Source organism: Ylistrum balloti, unplaced genomic scaffold (assembly GCF_031769215.1).
Source record: "Ylistrum balloti isolate Yb309-2 unplaced genomic scaffold, AGI_CSIRO_Ybal_v1 Utg370814, whole genome shotgun sequence".
Classification (NCBI taxonomy): domain Eukaryota; kingdom Metazoa; phylum Mollusca; class Bivalvia; order Pectinida; family Pectinidae; genus Ylistrum; species Ylistrum balloti.
In genome coordinates, this window is record NW_026782471.1 from 284,742 (window position 1) to 308,772 (window position 24,031).

The window sequence follows — 24,031 nt, forward strand, 5'->3', positions numbered from 1 at the left end:
TCTCTCTGTATCATCCTAATCTCTCTGTATCATCCTAATCTTTCTGTATATATACCTTAATCTCTCTGTATCATCCTAATCTTTCTGTATATATACCTTAATCTCTCAGTATCATCCTAATCTCTCTGTATCATCCTAATCTTTCTGTATATATACCTTAATCTCTCTGTATCATCCTAATCTTTCTGTATATATACCTTAATCTCTCTGTATCATCCTAATCTTTCTGTATATATACCTTAATCTCTCTGTATCATCCTAATCTTTCTGTATATATACCTTAATCTCTCTGTATCATCCTAATCTCTCTGTAACATCCTAATCTCTCTGTATATATACCTTAATCTCTCAGTATCATCCTAATCTTTCTGTATATATACCTTAATCTCTCAGTATCATCCTAATCTTTCTGTATATATACCTTAATCTCTCTGTATCATCCTAATCTTTCTGTATATATACCTTAATCTCTCTGTATCATCATAATCTTTCTGTATATATACCTTAATCTCTCTGTATCATCCTAATCTTTCTGTATATATACCTTAATCTCTCTGTATCATCCTAATCTTTCTGTATATATACCTTAATCTCTCTGTATCATCCTAATCTCTCTGTAACATCCTAATCTCTCTGTATCATCCTAATCTCTCTGTATATATACCTTAATCTCTGTGTATCATCCTAATCTTTCTGTATATATACCTTAATCTCTCTGTATCATCCTAATCTTTCTGTATATATACCTTAATCTCTCTGTATCATCCTAATCTCTCTGTATCATCCTAATCTCTCTGTATATATACCTTAATCTCTGTGTATCATCCTAATCTTTCTGTATATATACCTTAATCTCTCTGTATCATCCTAATCTTTCTGTATATATACCTTAATCTCTCAGTATCATCCTAATCTTTCTGTATATATACCTTAATCTCTCAGTATCATCCTAATCTTTCTGTATATATACCTTAATCTCTATGTATCATCCTAATCTCTCTGTAACATCCTAATCTCTCTGTATATATACCTTAATCTCTCAGTATCATCCTAATCTTTCTGTATATATACCTTAATCTCTCTGTATCATCATAATCTTTCTGTATACATACCTTAATCTATCTGTATCATCCTAATCTTTCTGTATATATACCTTAATCTCTCTGTATCATCCTAATCTCTCTGTATCATCCTAATCTTTCTGTATATATACCTTAATCTCTCTGTATCATCCTAATCTTTCTGTATATATACCTTAATCTCTCAGTATCATCCTAATCTCTCTGTATCATCCTAATCTTTCTGTATATATACCTTAATCTCTCTGTATCATCCTAATCTTTCTGTATATATACCTTAATCTCTCTGTATCATCCTAATCTTTCTGTATATATACCTTAATCTCTCTGTATCATCCTAATCTTTCTGTATATATACCTTAATCTCTCTGTATCATCCTAATCTCTCTGTAACATCCTAATCTCTCTGTATATATACCTTAATCTCTCAGTATCATCCTAATCTTTCTGTATATATACCTTAATCTCTCAGTATCATCCTAATCTTTCTGTATATATACCTTAATCTCTCTGTATCATCCTAATCTTTCTGTATATATACCTTAATCTCTCTGTATCATCCTAATCTTTCTGTATATATACCTTAATCTCTCTGTATCATCCTAATCTTTCTGTATATATACCTTAATCTCTCTGTATCATCCTAATCTTTCTGTATATATACCTTAATCTCTGTGTATCATCCTAATCTTTCTGTATATATACCTTAATCTCTCTGTAACATCCTAATCTTTCTGTATATATACCTTAATCTCTCTGTATCATCCTAATCTTTCTGTATATATACCTTAATCTCTGTGTATCATCCTAATCTTTCTGTATATATACCTTAATCTCTCTGTATCATCCTAATCTTTCTGTATATATACCTTAATCTCTGTGTATCATCCTAATCTTTCTGTATATATACCTTAATCTCTCTGTATCATCCTAATCTTTCTGTATATATACCTTAATCTCTCTGTATCATCCTAATCTTTCTGTATATATACCTTAATCGCTGTGTATCATCCTAATCTTTCTGTATATATACCTTAATCTCTGTGTATCATCCTAATCTTTCTGTATATAGACCTTAATCTCTCTGTATCATCCTAATCTTTCTGTATATATACCTTAATCTCTCTGTATCATCCTAATCTTTCTGTATATATACCTTAATCTCTTTCTGTATATATACCTTAATCTCTCTGTATCATCCTAATCTTTCCTGTATACATACCCTAATCTCTCTGTATCATCCTAATCTTTCTGTATATATACCTTAATCTCTCTGTATCATCCTAATCTTTCTGTATATATACCTTAATCTCTCTGTATCATCCTAATCTTTCTGTATATATACCTTAATCTCTCTGTATCATCCTAATCTTTCTGTATATATACCTTAATCTCTCTGTATCATCTTTCTGTATATATACCTTAATCTCTCTGTATCATCCTAATCTTTCCTGTATACATACCCTAATCTCTCTGTATCATCCTAATCTCTCTGTATATATACCTTAATCTCTGTGTATCATCCTAATCTTTCTGTATATATACCTTAATCTCTCTGTAACATCCTAATCTCTCTGTATATATACCTTAATCTCTCTGTATCATCCTAATCTTTCTGTATATATACCTTAATCTCTCTGTATCATCCTAATTTTTTCTGTATATTCCAGAAATATTTCGTTGTGATCCTAAATGATCTGCACCATCCTAAATCTTTCAGTATCATCCTTGTTTTTCTGTATCATCCCCAATCTTCTTCAATCCCCTTTAAGTTCGTTAGGTGTTGTATTATCCTAAATCTTCCAATATCATATATATTTTAAATCTTTTCAATTTGAATCCTCAATATTTGTGTAACCTCTATTCTCCATCATTATCATAAATCCTCTGGTACACAGCATTCTCATTGTCATATCTTCTGTACCTCTATATTTCATTCTTACCCTCAATGTTATACCCTTGACTTTTCTCTCCTAATCCTCCTTTTTATTGTACTGTAAAGTCTCTTTTCTTAATCCTCATTTTTTTTCTTTTTTTTTTTCAATTCACAAATAAAAACTTTCGGATCCTTTTTATATCTTGTGTATTTACCAAAGGTATCCTCAATCTTCACATCTAATGCTACATATAGTATCATACGGGCAGGTAAAACACCAGACATTCCTGCCCGCATACATTTACTGTACCCTATCCTAGATTGACCAGCTGCCAACACCACCACTGACTTCTCAAATCCCTGGAGAGTCCGAACTATATCTCAAATATCAATTCGAACATCCAGGACTATTCCATCCCTGTAGACAAATTCCACCAACATATGGGTAGTCAAAAGCCATAAAACACTATTTTTATTCACAGATTTATTTAACATGGATTCTGAGATGAGTCAGATATAGAATCGTACTTGAACTGACGAGAGTAAAAAAGTGACATAAATTGGAATTTTGTATCCGAACAAATTTTATAGCCGTCAATTCAAATTCCCTAAGTAAATTTATTTTGACAAAAGAAGGGAAATTAAAAATGAATTAAGTGTGGGACAGATGTTTTAGAGTTGTCTGGTATTTCTTTCTAGTTGATGAGAACCAGTTGATTTCTCAGATTTAGGGTATCTGTATTTCTGATTTCTGGGTAGAGTACAATGAGGCAGTGTTCAATGACATGTAACAAACGTGTGGATTAAGTTCTAAGTGACACACTCTCAGTGGGTAACAACTCATCAATCTTCCAACGATCATCAACTACATATCATGTCTAATTTAGTTGTATCAAGGGACTGATAAAAAAATCTGCATTCCGATTTTCACTTTCTATTGTAAGATTTGTGGCCTAACGTCAAATTAGATTTACACTGTACATTTTAACATAACTACGAGCCCTTCACTATATTGTCTTTAGGAGGGAGTGTAATGTCTTCTAAGGGAGGTATTCAATATATTACATCTTTCTTGTGAAAATTCACCATAGTAAATCTTAAGTTGTAAAACATCTTGGGAACTCCTGTCTTTGGTACAATATGACCTGAATGTGATATATTTGTTTTATTTCACTAATCAGCCATTTAAATCACAGGCCTGCAGTCTTACTTTGATGATTTTAAAATAATATGTAGTCCTTATTTAATTTGCCCTGCAAGGGACAAACACATTGATTTATTACTCAAAGTTATGGATTGGCTTGTTACAAGAAAATGAAATAGTATCAGTTCATAATTTTAATAAACCGCTAAATAAGGGTGTATGGGCGTATCATGAGTCATAAACTTATTACCAGACATGAACTTAATACCAGATATGGGCTTATTACCAGACATGGACTTATTACCAGACATGGACTTATTAACTAGACATGGATTTATAAACCAGACATGGACTAATTATCCAGACATGGACTTATTACCAGACATGAACTTATTAACCAGACATGGACTTATTACCAAACATGGACTTTTTGTTAGACATGGACTTATTACCAGACATGGGCTTATTACAAGACAAGGACTTATTAACCAGACATGGACTTTTTGTTAGACATGAACTTATTACCAGACATGAACTTATTACCAGACATGGGCTTATTATCCAGACATGGACTTATTACCAGACATGGACTTATTACCAGACATGGGCTTATTATCCAGACATGGACTTATTACCAGGCATGAACTTATTACCAGACATGAACTTATTAACCATACATGGACTTACTACCAGGCATGAACTTATTAACCAGATATGGCATTATTACAAGAAATGGGCTTATAACCAGCCATGGGCTTATTACCAGACATGGACTTTTTGTTAGACATGGACTTATTACCAGACATGATTTTATTACCAGACATGGACTTATTACCAGACATGGGCTTATTACTAGACATGGGCTTATTACCAGACATGGACTTATTTTCAGACATGGGCTTATTACTAGACATGAACTTATTGCAAGACATGGACTTATTAACCAGACATGGTTGTATTGCTAGATATAGACTTATTGTTAGATATAGGTGTATTGTTAGATATAGACTTATTGTTAGATATAGACTTATAGATAGATATATACTTATTGTTAGATATAGACTTATTGTTAGATATAGGTGTATTGTTAGATATAGACTTATTGTTAGATATAGACTTATTGTTAGATATAGACTTATTGTTAGATATAGGTGTATTGTTAGATATAGACTTATAGTTAGATATAGACTTATTGTTAGATATAGACTTATTGTTAGATATAGACTTATTGTTAGATATAGACTTATAGTTAGATATAGACTTATTGTTAGATATAGGTGTATTGTTAGATATAGACTTATTGTTAGATATAAGTGTATTGTTAGATATAGACTTATTGTTAGATATAAGTGTATTGTTAGATATAGACTTATTGTTAGATATAGGTGTATTGTTAGATATAGACTTATTGTTAGATATAGACTTATTGTTAGATATAGGTGTATTGTTAGATATAGACTTATTGTTAGATATAGACTTATAGTTAGATATAGGTGTATTGTTAGATATAGACTTATTGTTAGATATAGGTGTATTGTTAGATATAGGTGTATTGTTAGATATAGACTTATTGTTAGATATAGACTTATAGTTAGATATAGACTTATTGTTAGATATAGACTTATAGTTAGATATAGGTGTATTGTTAGATATAGACTTATTGTTAGATATAGACTTATAGTTAGATATAGACTTATTGTTAGATATAGACTTATAGTTAGATATAGACTTATTGTTAGATATAGACTTATTGTTAGATATAGGTGTATTGTTTCATATAGGTGTATTGTTAGATATAGACTTATTGTTAGATATAGACTTATAGTTAGATATAGACTTATTGTTAGATATAGACTTATAGTTAGATATAGACTTATTGTTAGATATAGACTTATTGTTAGATATAGACTTATAGTTAGATATAGACTTATTGTTAGATATAGGTGTATTGCTAGATATAGACTTATTGTTAGATATAGGTGTATTGTTAGATATAGACTTATTGTTAGATATAGACTTATAGTTAGATATAGACTTATAGTTAGATATAGGTGTATTGTTAGATATAGACTTATAGTTAGATATAGACTTATTGTTAGATATAGACTTATTGTTAGATAGACTTATTGTTAGATATAGACTTATAGTTAGATATAGACTTATTGTTAGATATAGGTGTATTGTTAGATATAGGTGTATTGTTAGATATAGACTTATTGTTAGATATAGACTTATAGTTAGATATAGACTTATTGTTAGATATAGACTTATTGTTAGATATAGGTGTATTGTTAGATATAGACTTATTGTTAGATATAGACTTATTGTTAGATATAGACTTATTGTTGATTAGATATAGACTTATTGTTAGATATAGACTTATAGTTAGATATAGACTTATTGTTAGATATAGACTTATTGTTAGATATAGACTTATTGTTAGATATATACTTATAGTTAGATATAGACTTATTGTTAGATATAGATATAGATATATTGTTAGATATAGACTTATTGTTAGATATAGACTTATAGTTAGATATAGACTTATAGTTAGATATAGACTTATTGTTAGATATAGACTTATAGTTAGATATAGACTTATTGTTAGATATAGGTGTATTGTTAGATATAGACTTATTGTTAGATATAGACTTATTGTTAGATATAGACTTATTGTTAGACTTATTGTTAGATATAGACTTATTGTTAGATATAGATATAGGTGTATTGTTAGATATGGACTTATTGTTAGATATAGACTTATTGTTAGATATAGGTTTATTGTTAGATATACTTATTGTTAGATATAGACTTATTGTTAGATATAGACTTATAGTTAGATATAGACTTATAGTTAGATATAGACTTATTGTTAGATATAGACTTATAGTTAGATATAGACTTATTGTTAGATATAGACTTATTGTTAGATATAGACTTATTGTTAGATATAGACTTATTGTTAGATATAGGTGTATTGTTAGATATAGACTTATTGTTAGATATAGGTGTATTGTTAGATATAGACTTATTGTTAGATATAGACTTATTGTTAGATATAGACTTATTGTTAGATATAGGTGTATTGTTAGATATAGACTTATTGTTAGATATAGGTGTATTGTTAGATATAGACTTATTGTTAGATATAGGTGTATTGTTAGATATAGACTTATTGTTAGATATAGACTTATAGTTAGATATAGACTTATTGTTAGATATAGGTGTATTGTTAGATATAGACTTATTGTTAGATATAGGTGTATTGTTAGATATAGACTTATTGTTAGATATAGACTTAGAGTTAGATATAGACTTATTGTTAGATATAGGTGTATTGTTAGATATAGACTTATTGTTAGATATAGACTTATAGTTAGATATAGACTTATTGTTAGATATAGGTGTATTGTTAGATATAGACTTATTGTTAGATATAGACTTATTGTTAGATATAGACTTATTGTTAGATATAGACTTATAGTTAGATATAGACTTATTGTTAGATATAGGTGTATTGTTAGATATAGACTTATTGTTAGATATAGACTTATTGTTAGATATAGACTTATTGTTAGATATAGACTTATAGTTAGATATAGACTTATTGTTAGATATAGGTGTATTGTTAGATATAGACTTATTGTTAGATATAGACTTATTGTTAGATATAGACTTATAGTTAGATATAGACTTATTGTTAGATATAGGTGTATTGCTAGATATAGACTTATTGTTAGATATAGGTGTATTGTTAGATATAGACTTATTGCTAGATATAGACTTATTGTTAGATATAGGTGTATTGTTAGATATAGACTTATTGTTAGATATAGGTGTATTGCTAGATATAGACTTATAGTTAGATATAGGTGTATTGTTAGATATAGACTTATTGTTAGATATAGACTTAGAGTTAGATATAGACTTATTGTTAGATATAGACTTATAGTTAGATATCGACTTATTGTTAGATAGTGAAGGAAGTAAACAAGCATAACCTTTCTTTATATTTTACACTGTAGTTGTCATCCACTGTTGAATGTTTTAAAATCATATGTCAAATATGATGTATAAAGTTGTGTGTATTAGAGCATACATTTTATTAAAACCTTTTCCTGGCCATGTAATTAAGGTGGTAAGTACATACTGGCCAGGCTACTATAATGTATTTCCTGTTAATGACTGTGTATGAGGCTGATTCAGTTATCTCCCTCAGACTCATACGTTACCACTCTATAATCTAGTTTGTGATGTCATCACTACCATTTTGGTAGTCTCCTGAGGTCAGTCTCCAGCAGGGATTTACATTTGTGACTTTGATCAAAACAAAGCTGTTTGATCCCTAAGCTTACTTGACTCATCGATGTCACCCCCTCCCCTGCCCCCCTATGGTAACAGTACAATGGCTGTTGTTACTCAGCAACACAGAAAACCACATACTCCTGTTTGTTTCAATCATTATCTCTGGTTAAGGAAAAAAAATGTATGTTCTGTTTCTGATGCCAGAAAATCATACATCATACATGTTACTTAAAATGGTTTTATCAAGAGCCAACCTAAACTTGATATCATCACAGCCTATAGTCCATCATCACAGCCTACAGTCCATCATCACAGCTTACAGTCCATCATCACAGTCCATCATCACAGCCTACAGTCCATCATCACAGTCCATCATCACAGCTTACAGTCCATCATCACAGCCTACAGTCCATCATCACAGTTTACAGTCCATCATCACAGTCCATCATCACCGCCTACTTACTGTCCATCATCACAACCTACAGTCCATCATCACAGTCTACATTCCATCATCACAGCCTACAGTCCATCATCACAGCCTACAGTCCATCATCACAACCTACAGTCTATCATCACTGTCCATCATCACAGCCTACAGTCCATCATCACAGCCTACTGTCCATCATCACAGCCTACTGTCCATCATCACAGCCTACAGTCCATCATCACAGCCTACCGTCCATCATCACAGCCTACTGTCCATCATCACAGCCTACAGTCCATCATCACAGCCTACCGTCCATCATCACAGCCTACAGACCATCATCACAACCTACAGTCCATCATCACAGCCTACAGTCCATCATCACAGCCTACAGTCCATTATCACAACCTATAGTCCATCATCACAGCCTACAGTCCATCATCACAGTCCATCATCACAGCCTACTGTCCATCATCACAACCTAAAGTCCATCATCACAACCTACAGTCCATCATCACAACCTACAGTCCATCATCACAGCCTACAGTCCATCATCACAACCTACAGTCTATCATCACTGTCCATCATCACAGCCTACAGACCATCATCACAGCCTACAGTCCATTATCACATCCTACAGTCCATCATCACAGCCTACTGTCCATCATCACAGTCCATCATTACAGCCTACTGTCCATCATCACAACCTACAGTCCATCATCACAACCTACAGTCCATCATCACAGTCCATCATTACAGCCTACTGTCCATCATCACAACCTACACAACCTACAGTCCATCATCACAACCTACAGTCCATCATCACAGCCTACAGTCCATTATCACAACCTACAGTCCATCATCACAGCCTACAGTCCATCATCACAGTCCATCATTACAGCCTACTGTCCATCATCACAACCTACAGTCCATCATCACAACCTACAGTCCATCATCACAGCCTAAAGTCCATCATCACAGTCCATCATTACAGCCTACTGTCCATCATCACAACCTACACAACCTACTGTCCATCATCACAACCTACAGTCCATCATCACAACCTACAGTCCATCATCACAGCCTACAGTCCATCATCACAACCTACAGTCCATCATCACAACCTAATGTCCATCATCACAGCCTACAGTCCATCATGACAGCTTACAGTCCATCATCACAGTCCATCATCACAACCTACAGTCCATCATCACGGCCAACAGTCCATCATCACAGCCTACAGTCCATCATCACAACCTACAGTCCATCATCACAGCCTACAGTCCATCATCACAGTCCATCATCACAGCCTACTGTCCATCATCACAGCCTACAGTCCATCATGACAGCTTACAGTCCATCATCACAGTCCATCATCACAACCTACAGTCCATCATCACAACCTACAGTCCATCATCACAACCTACAGTCCATCATCACAGTCCATCATCACAGCCTACTGTCCATCATCACAGCCTACAGTCCATCATCACAACATACAGTCCATCATCACAGCATACAGTCCATCATCACAACCTACAGTCCATCATCACAGCCTATTGTCCATCACCACAACCTACAGTCCATCATCCCATCATCACAGTCCATCATCACAGCCAACAGTCCATCATCACAGCCTACAGTCCATCATCACAACCTACAGTCCATCATCACAGCATACAGTCCATCATCACAACCTACAGTCCATCATCACAGCCTACTGTCCATCATCACAACCTACAGTCTATCATCACAGTCCATCATCACAACCTACAGTCCATCATCACAACCTACAGTCCATCATCACAGCCAACAGTCCATCATCACAACCTACAGTCCATCATCACAACCTACAGTCCATCATCACAGTCCATCATCACAGCTTACAGTCCATCATCACAGCCTACAGTCCATCATCACAGTCCATCATCACAGCTTACAGTCCATCATCACATCATCACAGTCCATCATCACAGCCAACAGTCCATCATCACATCATCACAGTCCATCATCAAAACCTACAGTCCATCATCACAGCATACAGTCCATCATCACAACCTACAGTCCATCATCACAGCCTACTGTCCATCATCACAACCTACAGTCTATCATCACAGTCCATCATCACAACCTACAGTCCATCATCACAACCTACAGTCCATCATCACAGCCAACAGTCCATCATCACAACCTACAGTCCATCATCACAACCTACAGTCCATCATCACAGTCCATCATCACAGCTTACAGTCCATCATCACAGCCTACAGTCCATCATCACAGTCCATCATCACAGCTTACAGTCCATCATCACAGCCTACTGTCCATCATCACAACCTACAGTCCAACATCACAACCTACAGTCCATCATCACAGCCTACTGTCCATCATCACAGTCCATCATCACAGCTTACAGTCCATCATCACAGCCTACTGTCCATCATCACAACCTACAGTCCAACATCACAACCTACAGTCCATCATCACAGCCTACAGTCCATCATCACAGTCCATCATCACAGCCTACAGTTCATCATCACAGTCCACATTCCATCACAAAGGAGTTTTCATCACACAAGGTATTAACCTAACTATGGTTTGGTGTATAAATTCCTGTTTAACCATTCACACAGGAGTTTTCATCACACAAGTTGTTAACCTAACTATGGTTTGGTGTATAAATTCCTGTTTAACCATTCACACAGGAGTTTTCATCACACAAGGTATTAACCTAGCTATGGTTTGGTGTATAAATTCCTGTTTAACCATTCACACAGGAGTTTTCATCACACAAGGTATTAACCTAGCTATGGTTTGGTGTATAAATTCCTGTTTAACCATTCACACAGGAGTTTTCATCACACAAGGTGTTAACCTAGCTATGGTTTGGTGTATAAATTCCTGTTTAACCATTCACACAGGAGTTTTCATCACACAAGGTATTAACCTAGCTATGGTTTGGTGTATAAATTCCTGTTTAACCATTCACACAGGAGTTTTCATCACACAAGGTATTAACCTAGCTATGGTTTGGTGTATAAATTCCTGTTTAACCATTCACACAGGAGTTTTCATCACACAAGGTATTAACCTAGCTATGGTTTGGAGTATAAATTCCTGTTTAACCATTCACACAGGAGTTTTCATCACACAAGGTATTAACCTAGCTATGGTTTGGTGTATAAATTCCTGTTTAACCATTCACACAGGAGTTTTCATCACACAAGATATTAACCTAGCTATGGTTTGGTGTATAAATTCCTGTTTAACCATTAACACAGGAGTTTTCATCAATTGTATGAGATGGATGATACTAAGAGAATTCAATCAGTATCTTTATATCAAATACATGATCAGATACTGGTGTTTATTATTGTAAATGTGTAATTTTTGGTACAATGTAATATTAGGAAGAATAAGACATGACTAGGTAACAGTTCAACTCAAACTAAAATTTAAATATATATATTTTTTTTATTTCATTTTTCTACTATTATTCATGTGAACCTCTGGCATGCTTCAGGAAGAAGAAATTGAGACAAGTTTCATAAATTGTGTATAAAATCCAAACAAATTCAACCATAACAGTTTTATTTCTTTGCAACAATATTAGTAATATGCAACACCAAGTTTTATACAAAATACAGCTGGAATACAATAGTACTATGATCCAGCAAAATTTCCACACCATTGTCTATAATATAGGCTTAAATCTTCTTCAGCATAATTGTATCCAAATCATCAGAGCTTAAAAACATTCAAGATAAATTGGCAGTTTTTGAACGGATAAAATTCCTGACATTTGTAGTAATGGAATTCAGAACCACCAATAGTGCGTAGTACAACAAGCAAAGTATTCCCATGGAGAATAATTCTTGAAGTTTTATTGAAATAAGAACAGATTAACAAAAATTTAGACAAAGAAATGGTGAAAATCTGCAGTTTTGTTGTGGCACACATGATCCTCTTTTTCCTTTTCTTTCCCTAATTACTTGATTATTCTCCATAATTTTTGTTGTGTTTCAGTTTATATAAATCTCCCTACCATCAAAATCACTTTTTTTGGTGAAAAACCCCCATAAAACTAGCTTTTGTTGTTTGAAATTCCACATCATTTCTAAAATGATATTAACTTCCTGCAATATGTTCTCGGATTTAATCAGGAGAATTTTTGATGAATTAAAGTGTATTCTTGGTATGCGTTTCCAACAGTGGTGAACACAATCTGATATTTGACCCTGGACTCCCTGAATTGCTGACTTGGGTGGCAGTCTCCGCGTATTGGGAAGGATTACTGTACCTTTTATCAAGCTAATCATGTTGACGCCATTGTTTTTAGGGGGATTGGCTTTCAGTATTAACTGTCGTTTACCAACAGGTTGCAGATCTAATGCTCCATTAGCAGATGGTAACAAATTAAATTGCTAGAATCGGCCGTGTGCTGGAGCGGAGATGCACTCTGGATAGGTATTTTTCCCCCATTGATTTACCTGACTTTCGTGACATGATAAATATATACAACACAGTAGTATTATCCCAGTCCAAAGGCACACTTAGCGAAATTAAAATCTCTGGGGTCTAATCATTTAACAAACATTGGTTAAAGCGTGATTTTTCATGATCTATTTGAAAATGATTGAATGGATATGTGTTTTCATTTGTTTCGTTTTTTATTTTTTGTTTTTTCATTAGTGAGAAATTACAACAAAGTTGATGTATTCCATTAGAAACATAAAAGCTATCTTCAAAGGTGTGGCATTAAGAGATACCTATGTTTGTTACTGAGTCCATCAACTAGTAATCCTGTACAGAAATCAGTCTAAACAAAGATTGTGACAATTTCATAGTAACATTTAGATGTCAGTGTGATGGCAATTCTTCTTAAATGTATAATTCTATCACCTGGTCACCTAGTATCTAGACACTTAAATGTATAATTCTATCACCTGGTCACCTAGTATCTAGACACTTAAATGTATAATTCTATCACCTGGTCACCTAGTATCTAGACACTTAAATGTATAATTCTATCACCTGGTCACCTAGTATCTAGACACTTAAATGTATAATTCTATCACCTGGTCACCTAGTATCTAGACACTTAAATGTATAATTCTATCACCTGGTCACCTGGTATCTAGACACTTAAATGTATAATTCTATCACCTAGTATCTAGACACTTAAATGTATAATTCTATCACATGGACACCTGGTATCTAGACATTTAAATGTATAATTCTATCACCTGGTCACCTGGTATCTAGACACTTAAATGTATAATTCTATCACCTGGTCACCTGATATCTAAACACTTAAATGTATAATTCTATCACCTAGTATCTAGACACTTAAATGTATAATTCTATCACCTGGTCACCTAGTATCTAGACACTTAAATGTATAATTCTATCACCTGGTCACCTAGTATCTAGACACTTAAATGTATAATTCTATCACCTGGTATCTAGACACTTAAATGTATAATTCTATCACCTGGTCACCTGGTATCTAGACACTTAAATGTATAATTCTATCACCTGGTATCTAGACACTTAAATGTATAATTCTATCACCTGGTCACCTGGTATCTAGACACTTAAATGTATAATTCTATCACCTGGTCACCTGATATCTAAACACTTAAATGTATAATTCTATCACCTGGTATCTAGACACTTAAATGTATAATTCTATCACCTGGTATCTAGACACTTAAATGTATAATTCTATCACCTGGTATCTAGACACTTAAATGTATAATTCTATCACCTGGTCACCTGGTATCTGGTATCTAGACACTTAAATGTATAATTCTATCACCTGGTATCTAGACACTTAAATGTATAATTCTATCACCTGGTCACCTGGTATCTAGACACTTAAATGTATAATTCTATCACCTGGTCACCTGATATCTAAACACTTAAATGTATAATTCTATCACCTGGTATCTAGACACTTAAATGTATAATTCTATCACCTGGTCACCTGGTATCTAGACACTTAAATGTATAATTCTATCACCTGGTCACCTAGTATCTAGACACTTAAATGTATAATTCTATCACCTGGTATCTAGACACTTAAATGTATAATTCTATCACCTGGTCACCTGGTATCTAGACACTTAAATGTATAATTCTATCACCTGGTATCTAGACACTTAAATGTATAATTCTATCACCTGGTCACCTGGTATCTAGACACTTAAATGTATAATTCTATCACCTGATATCTAGACACTTAAATGTATAATTCTATAATGCTTTCAATCTATATATATATGACCTTGACCTACCTATCTATTGGCTGTTTTCTACAGCTATGACCTTGTTTTATCACGATACATCTATAACGTACTTGTTGAAATAATGCTTTCAATCTATATATATATGACCTTTACCTATATCACTGGACATTTTTTCAAGGTACATAAATGACCTTGACCTTTCCTATTGGGTGTGCTCTACATTTCTACGACCTTAACCTACCTAATGGATCTTGTTCTGTTCCGATATCCTTGATTTGATCAGGAGTGTATCCCATCTGTGAGAGTCTGACGTTCACATACTTGGTCAAGTAGTTGAGTTCTTCATCTGTTAGATTCTCTGGGTGAATTTGACCTAAAACATATATTTTCTGGAATTTAACCATTTTCAAAATGGAAACAAAATTCTTTAAAATGAGCAAATCAACCATTTAAAGTAGCTAATATCTCTACAATGTTGTCTATTATTGTTGTATATCATAGCTAATATCTCTACAATGTTGTCTATTGTTGTTGTATATCATAGCTAATATCTCTACAATGTTGTCTGTTGTTGTATATCATAGCTAATATCTCTACAATGTTGTCTGTTGTTGTATATCATAGCTAATATCTCTACAATGTTGTCTATTGTTGTTGTATATCATAGCAAATATACCTACAATGTTGTCTGTTGTTGTTGTATATCATAGCTAATATCTCTACAATGTTGTCTGTTGTTGTTGTATATCATAGCTAATATCTCTACAATGTTGTCTATTGTTGTTGTATATCATACCTAATATCTCTACAATGTTGTCTATTTTTGTATATCATAGCTAATATCTCTACAATGTTGTCTGTTGTTGTTGTATATCATAGCTAATATCTCTACAATGTTGTCTGTTGTTGTATATCATAGCTAATATCTCTACAATGTTGTCTATTGTTGTTGTATATCATAGCAAATATACCTACAATGTTGTCTGTTGTTGTTGTATATCATAGCTAATATCTCTACAATGTTGTCTATTGTTGTTGTATATCATAGCTAATATCTCTACAATGTTGTCTGTTGTTGTATATCATAGCTAATATCTCTACAATGTTGTCTATTGTTGTTGTATATCATAGCTAATATCTCTACAATGTTGTCTATTGTTGTTGTATATCATAGCTAATATCTCTACAATGTTGTCTGTTGTTGTATATCATAGCTAATATCTCTACAATGTTGTCTATTGTTGTTGTATATCATAGCTAATATCTCTACAATGTTGTCTGTTGTTGTATATCATAGCTAATATCTCTACAATGTTGTCTATTGTTGTTGTATATCATAGCTAATATCTCTACAATGTTGTCTATTGTGGTTGTATATCTAATATCTCTCCAATGTTGTCTGTTGTTGTATATACAAATCTGACCATCAGTTTTGCGGACATGTTAGACTTATAATCAAGAAAATTTCATATACATTGTGATACCTATCAGATCATTCTGAAACACATATAAATACTTTAAATAATGTTATTTTTAAGGTCACTTTTTTTGTTTAGTTTTTTTTTTTTTTGCCATTTTCTAGGCTGGAATAAAATCACAAAAAAATGAAACATTAAAGATACCCACTGTGGCAGAAAATATTTCCATCTTACTTAAAACTTTTAGCAGAATAGTTAAGATTTTAACCATAAAAATGGGCCTTTGAAGTTTCCTATGAGATAGATCAGAAGTACGCAATGAGAAATGTTTAGTGAAAAATTGTGAACTACAAATGGCATACAGCCAAAGATGGTCGATATGTGCTGGTATCACAATGAATGATAGAGCTTTTTGCAAAAATATTTTCAATCTGATACCTTATAGTGCAAATGTTTGATTTTAAATATAGCTGTATATGTCCTTCACATGAGGAGGGACTGTGTAGAGCCCAATTTTACTTCTATAAATCTTCTCAGCGACTCCCCCGAGACATCCCGCCAAATTATGCCAATAAATGGCAGCCATTACTGCAAATTCTTCGCCCTTCATCGTTAATCACGCTAGCTCAATGCTAGTGATAAAACACACATTTCTTCATGCCCGTTGCTTAAATTAACGGTCTTGGCTTTCACAGTACAAAACTGTGTCCTTCTAATTTGTCAGCCATTGTTGGTAGTTGGCCATCATTGTCACAGTACCACTGATGGATCCAGCAAACTACGAGCATCGCTAGAACTACATGCTGTTTTAATACCAGCAATGAAAAGCAAGCAAGAGTTTGTTTGAATTGGATGTTTCCCCGGAAACGAAGCACGGAGAACTCCAGCAGTGATACCATTAAGACTCTCCCTTGTCATTTGGTGTACATGGTAACAAAGACACCAGCGTACGCCTAAATTTAAATGTATAGAATAATTAAATTTGAACCGCTGGCAGCTTAAGTGCTAAATTGAAATAAAAGTGTCGTATTCTGTAAGACAAATGCATTGTTGGTAGGAATTCTGACTTATACGAGGAGCAACATTACCGCCATACAATAAAGCTTTTTGGTCATCTTGCAATCCCACTAGTCTGCATCAGAATTGGCAGAGAGAGACTTGGTTTTACATGACAAAAAGAGTTTTTCTCAAAACACACAATGCTTCTAACAACATTCTAAAAATCCTGCATGAAGTGAAGACTACCCTGTATGTGTGTGGAAAGTTTTCTGTCTCCCTGTAAGGTGTAATACAGACTTACCCATCATCAGTTTTGATAAAAGGTTGGCATATTTGGCTGGCAGATTAATATCTCGATCTGATTCTGTCAGTGAAATTGGTTCATCTGTCAAAATATATAGTTATATATAGTATGGGTTTTTAATTCCAGTTCTATATGTAAAAACTCTTGGTTTTTAGTTTCAGTGTATAAGGTGAAACAAGGGGAGGGGTATTGAAAAGCTAGTTTTCTTCAATATTATTATTCAGTTGGCCTCAAAAGGGAGCTACATCTTTACTTAATATATCAAAGCCGTCCCAAACCTCAGGAATGAAGGAATGCATTCATAGAAGCAAAATTGTATTTGATCATAACAGAATGCAAATGAATACATCATTGCTTTCAAGGTATTTTAGATTACTTCAAGGAGATGCCAAATTCATTAAGAAATATGATAAAAAAATCAGAATACAAACCATTAACAGCTTCCTGTGTCTCATCTTCTGAGGACCATTCATAAGGGTTGTCTCCCTTCGTTTCTGATGCCGTCTCCTCCCAGGTAGGCTTGGCATCTACCCAGTCCTGTGAAAGTGCATCGTTGTATTGGTCAGCTGAAAACACGTCATTATCCACAGGTATAGCATCCTGATAGTATCCAGTCATCTGGTCATTGTTGTCCGTGGGATTGACCTGGTCAAAATCCTCATCTGAATACATTTGGTTGTCCGGAAATTCTTGGTCATCCATTCGCAACTGCTGCAGATAATACTGTACTTGCTGAAGATCATCCGGAGTGAGGCCATAACTGTCTCTCTTGCCTGCTTCATAGATAGACGGTTCCAATTCTCTAGTTCCTGAGAGGTAGTTTAAATAATTTTCTCCATCATCATTAGAAAATTCTCTTTTAAGATATGGCTGTGGTGATTTGTCAAAATATTTATGTACTTTAATGATTTCATCACGTTTGTCAGCATTATTACTCAGTAACATACTGTCCACCTGTGGTTCGTAAGCATTATAATAATCTTGAAATAATTTTTCCAATGCCGTGGAAATTTCCCTATTAACATCATAATCTCGCTGTTCTGTCCATGAAGTCTCAACTTTTTCACATTTACTTGGGTGAAATGTTCTATGTTTCCTAAAGGCATACAGAGCATTCTGAATTATACACTGGGTTAGCTGATCCTGCCAGGAGTAGCCTCCCTTGATTAGACCAAGTATTTGTTCCTTTAGAGATTCAAGGGACTTTTGACTGAGTTGGTACTGAAACGGCTCCTCCTGGACCCGATCCACTCGCTGGCAGTTCCCAAAAAGTAAATCTGTAACACAAAACAATAAATGCTCAACAGAAAATATTATCCACACAATACATTTACCTTTCTAAACCTCTGTAATTACATTTACCACACAATACATTTACCTTTCTAAACATCTGTAATTACATTTACCACACAATACATTTACCTTTCTAAACATCTGTAATTACATTTACCACACAATACATTTACCTTTCTAAACATCTGTAATTACATTTACCACACAATACATTTACCTTTCTAAACATCTGTAATTACATTTACCACACAATACATTCTAAACTGTAATTATATCTACCACAAAATACATTCACTACCTTTCTAAACATCTGTAATTACATTTACAACACAATACATTTACCTTTCTAAACATCTGTAATTACATTTACAACACAATACATTTACCTTTCTAAACATCTGTAATTACATTTACCACACAATACATTTACCTTTCTAAACATCTGTAATTACATTTACCACACAATACATTTACCTTTCTAAACATCTGTAATTACATTTACACACAATACATTTACCACACCTCTGTAATTACATTTACCACACAATACATTTACCTTTCTAAACATCTGTAATTACATTTACCACACAATACATTTACCTTTCTAAACATCTGTAATTACATTTACAACACAATACATTTACCTTTCTAAACATCTGTAATTACATTTACCACACAATACATTTACCTTTCTAAACATCTGTAATTACATTTACCACACAATACATTTACTTTTCTAAACCTCTGTAATTACATTTACAACACAATACATTCACTTTTCTAAACCTCTGTAATTACATTTACCACACAATACATTCACTTTTCTAAACCTCTGTAATTATATCTACCACAAAATACATTCACTTTTCTAAACCTCTGTAATTATATCTACCACAAAATACATTCACTTTTCTAAACCTCTGTAATTATATCTACCACAAAATACATTCACTTTTCTAAACCTCTGTAATTACATTTACCACACAATACATTAACTTTTCTAAACCTCTGTAATTACATATCTACCACACACAATACATTCACTTTTCTAAACCTCTGTAATTATATCTACCACAAAATACATTCACTTTTCTAAACCTCTGTAATTATATCTACCACAAAATACATTCACTTTTCTAAACCTCTGTAATTATATCTACCACAAAATACATTCACTTTTCTAAACCTCAGTAATTACATTTACAACACAATACATTTACTTTTCTAAACCTCTGTAATTACATTTACCACACAATACATTCACTTTTCTAAACCTCAGTAATTACATTTACCACACAATACATTTACCTTTCTAAACATCTGTAATTACATTTACCACACAATACATTTACCTTTCTAAACATCTGTAATTACATTTACCACACAATACATTTACTTTTCTAAACCTCTGTAATTACATTTACAACACAATACATTCACTTTTCTAAACCTCTGTAATTACATTTACCACACAATACATTCACTTTTCTAAACCTCTGTAATTATATTTACAACACAATACATTCACTTTTCTAAACCTCTGTAATTATATCTACCACAAAATACATTCACTTTTCTAAACCTCTGTAATTATATCTACCACAAAATACATTCACTTTTCTAAACCTCTGTAATTACATTTACAACACAATACATGTACTTTTCTAAACCTCTGTGATTACATTTACAACACAATACATTTACTTTTCTAAACCTCTGTAATTATATTTACTACACAATACATTTACTTTTCTAAACCTCTGTAATCATATTTACATTTGTGCTGCATACTACATAAAAAATAAATCCTTGAGAAATTCAATAGGTAAATTATTTGTTTTAAAATGACAAATCTAGCAATACTTTTTTCCAAAGAGTTCTGTATAATTTGATCACTAATGCATATTATTAAATATTTAACAATATACCACCATGCATTTGTACAACTGTAAAAGAAATATAAACACCTATATAACATACAATGCCTTACTTTGCTCGTTTTAATATCAATCAATGCTCTAATTAATATAAAGGGCACTAAACTTGAAAAGTGCACTAAATTTGTGAAGCACAATCAAGTGCTCTAAAGTGAAAAAGTGCACTTGATTTATGAAGTGCACTAAACCTGTGAAATACACAAAATTTTGGGTAAGATGACAAAGCTATCAAGAAAACACAAACTGCACAAAGTCACCATCTTGAATGAGATTTTTTTATCATTTAGAAAATCTTTATTTCAATTCTTTAATTCCTTATTTCCGTCTCTACATGAAACCTTCCTACCCATTCCCCAATCACCAAATATAACCACACCATCAACATCCTTGTCACCCGACCCCTGAAAAATTTTCCCCAACCCTGGTCTCCTGGGGTTAACGGAGTTGTGACCTCAGAAATCACCAGTTCATTAGCCGCACTGAGACAATGAATCATGTGACGAGGCCCCATTTGTAAATACAAATTATTACTTGTAAGTCAGTGTGATGTATTGATTATACAAGCGACAGTTTTGTCAGCATTGTCGTCAGGCACTACAAGATGTATGTATTTAAGACAAATCAGTGGTTACACGTGGGCTCCCCTAATGTTTTAGAAATGACTAAAAATCCTCCACATACCTAAACACCTGTATTGCTATGTAGATTTATATTTTGTATCTTGATGATATATAATATGCAGCCTCTCTCTGAATCTAAGATGGCAGCCGGTTATGATGCCGACATCTATGTCACATTACAGCGGGAATCGTAGATATATTTTCTTGGTAATCTTTTCTGATGGATTTCGTTTTTGTCTGACAGGGAACCTACGTTGGCTGCCATGCCGACAGGAAATCGCTGGTCTGTATCCCAACTTTCCATCGACCTCTAATCCCGACCATTTCCTGTGCCTTCTCCTGGCATATGTCAGGAGGGAACTGACATACAATGGCCTCCATTTCCTGTCACTGTCAACCCATTTTTCAAGTTCCAAAATGCAGGCTTCAACAAAATGCCACATCCAATTAGTGACCATGGGTCAGTAACGATTCTTCTCGTTAAGATCACCCATGTCCCTTTAACCACAAATTATATGCCTGTGTACAATATGCAGACCTGAAACCTGCCAGTCAACATGTCCGAGAATATATAAGATTTGTGCTGTAGAATACATGCCAACACGCATCCCTTAGTGCTTCAGCATTTCTGCCTTATCTTGTCCTGCTTGTGAGGAAATCAACACAATAACTTCTAAATATTGTCCTTTCTACCCCACAGGATTCCGTCTACAAAACAGCCCTTCTGAATTTCAAATGACATTTTTTTTTTCATTTTTCAAATGACATCCCCTCCCCCACCCCAACCCAATTTGTATGTTTTCATTCCAAATTAAAAAGATTTTTTCGACAGATTGGGAAAGATTAATAAGATTATAATTATATTTACCTGTGAAAAGATTGTCTTAACAAAATATCACTGTCTGTTCCTAAAATTCTGATTGATAATCAGTTACACAAGATTACTTTTTTTCATTTTCAATTAGCGATGTATTAATGTGTTTTTTTAATTTTGATATGAAAAAGTACGAAAACACTAATCTACTATTAAGATTTAATTATATTTTTCTTTTAACATTTTAATAATTTCCTATTTCCCATTGGAAATAATTTTCTTCACAAATTGTTCTGAGTAATCACGTTTTTCTCTCGGTCATTGAACTTGTTTCAAAGCCAATACCTTTTTAATAAGCAGGATCTGTAAATCTCACACCTAATGAGTAGCATTATATATGCAAGCATTTTTGGTATTGAAATTATACAGTAATTTTTGTCTTCCAATACAAATTACACTTAAACAGGTTCTTTGCTGTTCTGATATAGCCATGCACCACAAAATAAAAATTCCAGTTTTCACAGGTCGCCATCTCAGGAGACACGAACTGCACTTAATTGCACTAGCTTCATGCAGCTCAGTACTGTGTGTTCAGTGCAAAACAGAAAATATCTTTCAACCCATATTCTCCATCATTAGTTTGCTTTAATCTAGTTAGAAAAGTTAAAATCACTTATTTTTATTTTTGAAGTGAAAGTTGGCTTTTTCTTAAAATGTTTATCCAATATGTGATGTCCCACTCTCCCCTTTTGGTTGTATCTTGTTAACAAATTGAACGTGATAAAGTAGAATAGAGTGAAAATATACAAATAGAGTTTTTTAAACATCAAGTGTCATCCCTAACTCTGAGGTGGACTACAGTGGTTTTACACAAAAGTTTGAAAAACTGTCAAATTTAATAAAGTCAAGTTTAAATAGACAAACTCTTAATTACCTCCATCTGGCTCAGTTAATCTACATCAATCTATACATATACTGTATATAGGTATATCTAAGCTTTGCCACAGTTTCATTTTCTCCCACCTGAAGTCATTTTATGAATGAAGTGAGTATAAAGATGGGCTTAAAACTGATGTTGGAACTGGAAAACAAAAGGTTCCATGTATTTTTGGAAAAATATTCTGGATTGTTTGAAAATGAAATATTTTTTGAAAGGAGAAAAAACCACCAGTTGAATGAACGGATCCCCATACAAACATGTCAAATGATAATTGCCAGCTGGTATGTGGTAAATTGCCTTGACCAATTAGAAACCATGTCGGCCATCTTTGATCTTGTATCAATTATTGTAATATTGTTATACAAAATATTATCATATTTAGTATATAACATACCAAATTTTCTTGTAATTGAAAGCTTTGATTTAAAAATCAGCTAAAAGGTTACCTAATACCATGGATCATATACATATTTCTACTTCTATCAATCAAACGATGTGTTCTGACTGATGGTTGAGTTCCAACCTTGCCAAACAAAATTTATAAATATCTGATACCACTAGTTTGTGAATTCACGTAAAATCTGTCACTTTGATGTCTGGTAATTATCCATTACAGTCATGCTG

General features: G+C 33.2%; 1 protein-coding gene across 1 annotated transcript in view; it reads right to left on the reverse strand.

The window, feature by feature from the left end:
• LOC132558713 (receptor-type tyrosine-protein phosphatase N2-like) overlaps window positions 1–24,031 on the reverse strand; it is a 252,916-nt gene that overhangs the window by 156,880 nt on the left and 72,005 nt on the right. The window contains exons 3-5 of the mRNA XM_060223309.1: window positions 18,235–19,080; window positions 17,801–17,884; window positions 15,324–15,455 (exon numbers count right to left, since the gene is read on the reverse strand). Of these exons, the coding sequence (XP_060079292.1) occupies window positions 15,324–15,455; window positions 17,801–17,884; window positions 18,235–19,080 (1,062 nt within the window). The remainder of the gene's footprint in view (window positions 1–15,323; window positions 15,456–17,800; window positions 17,885–18,234; window positions 19,081–24,031) is intronic.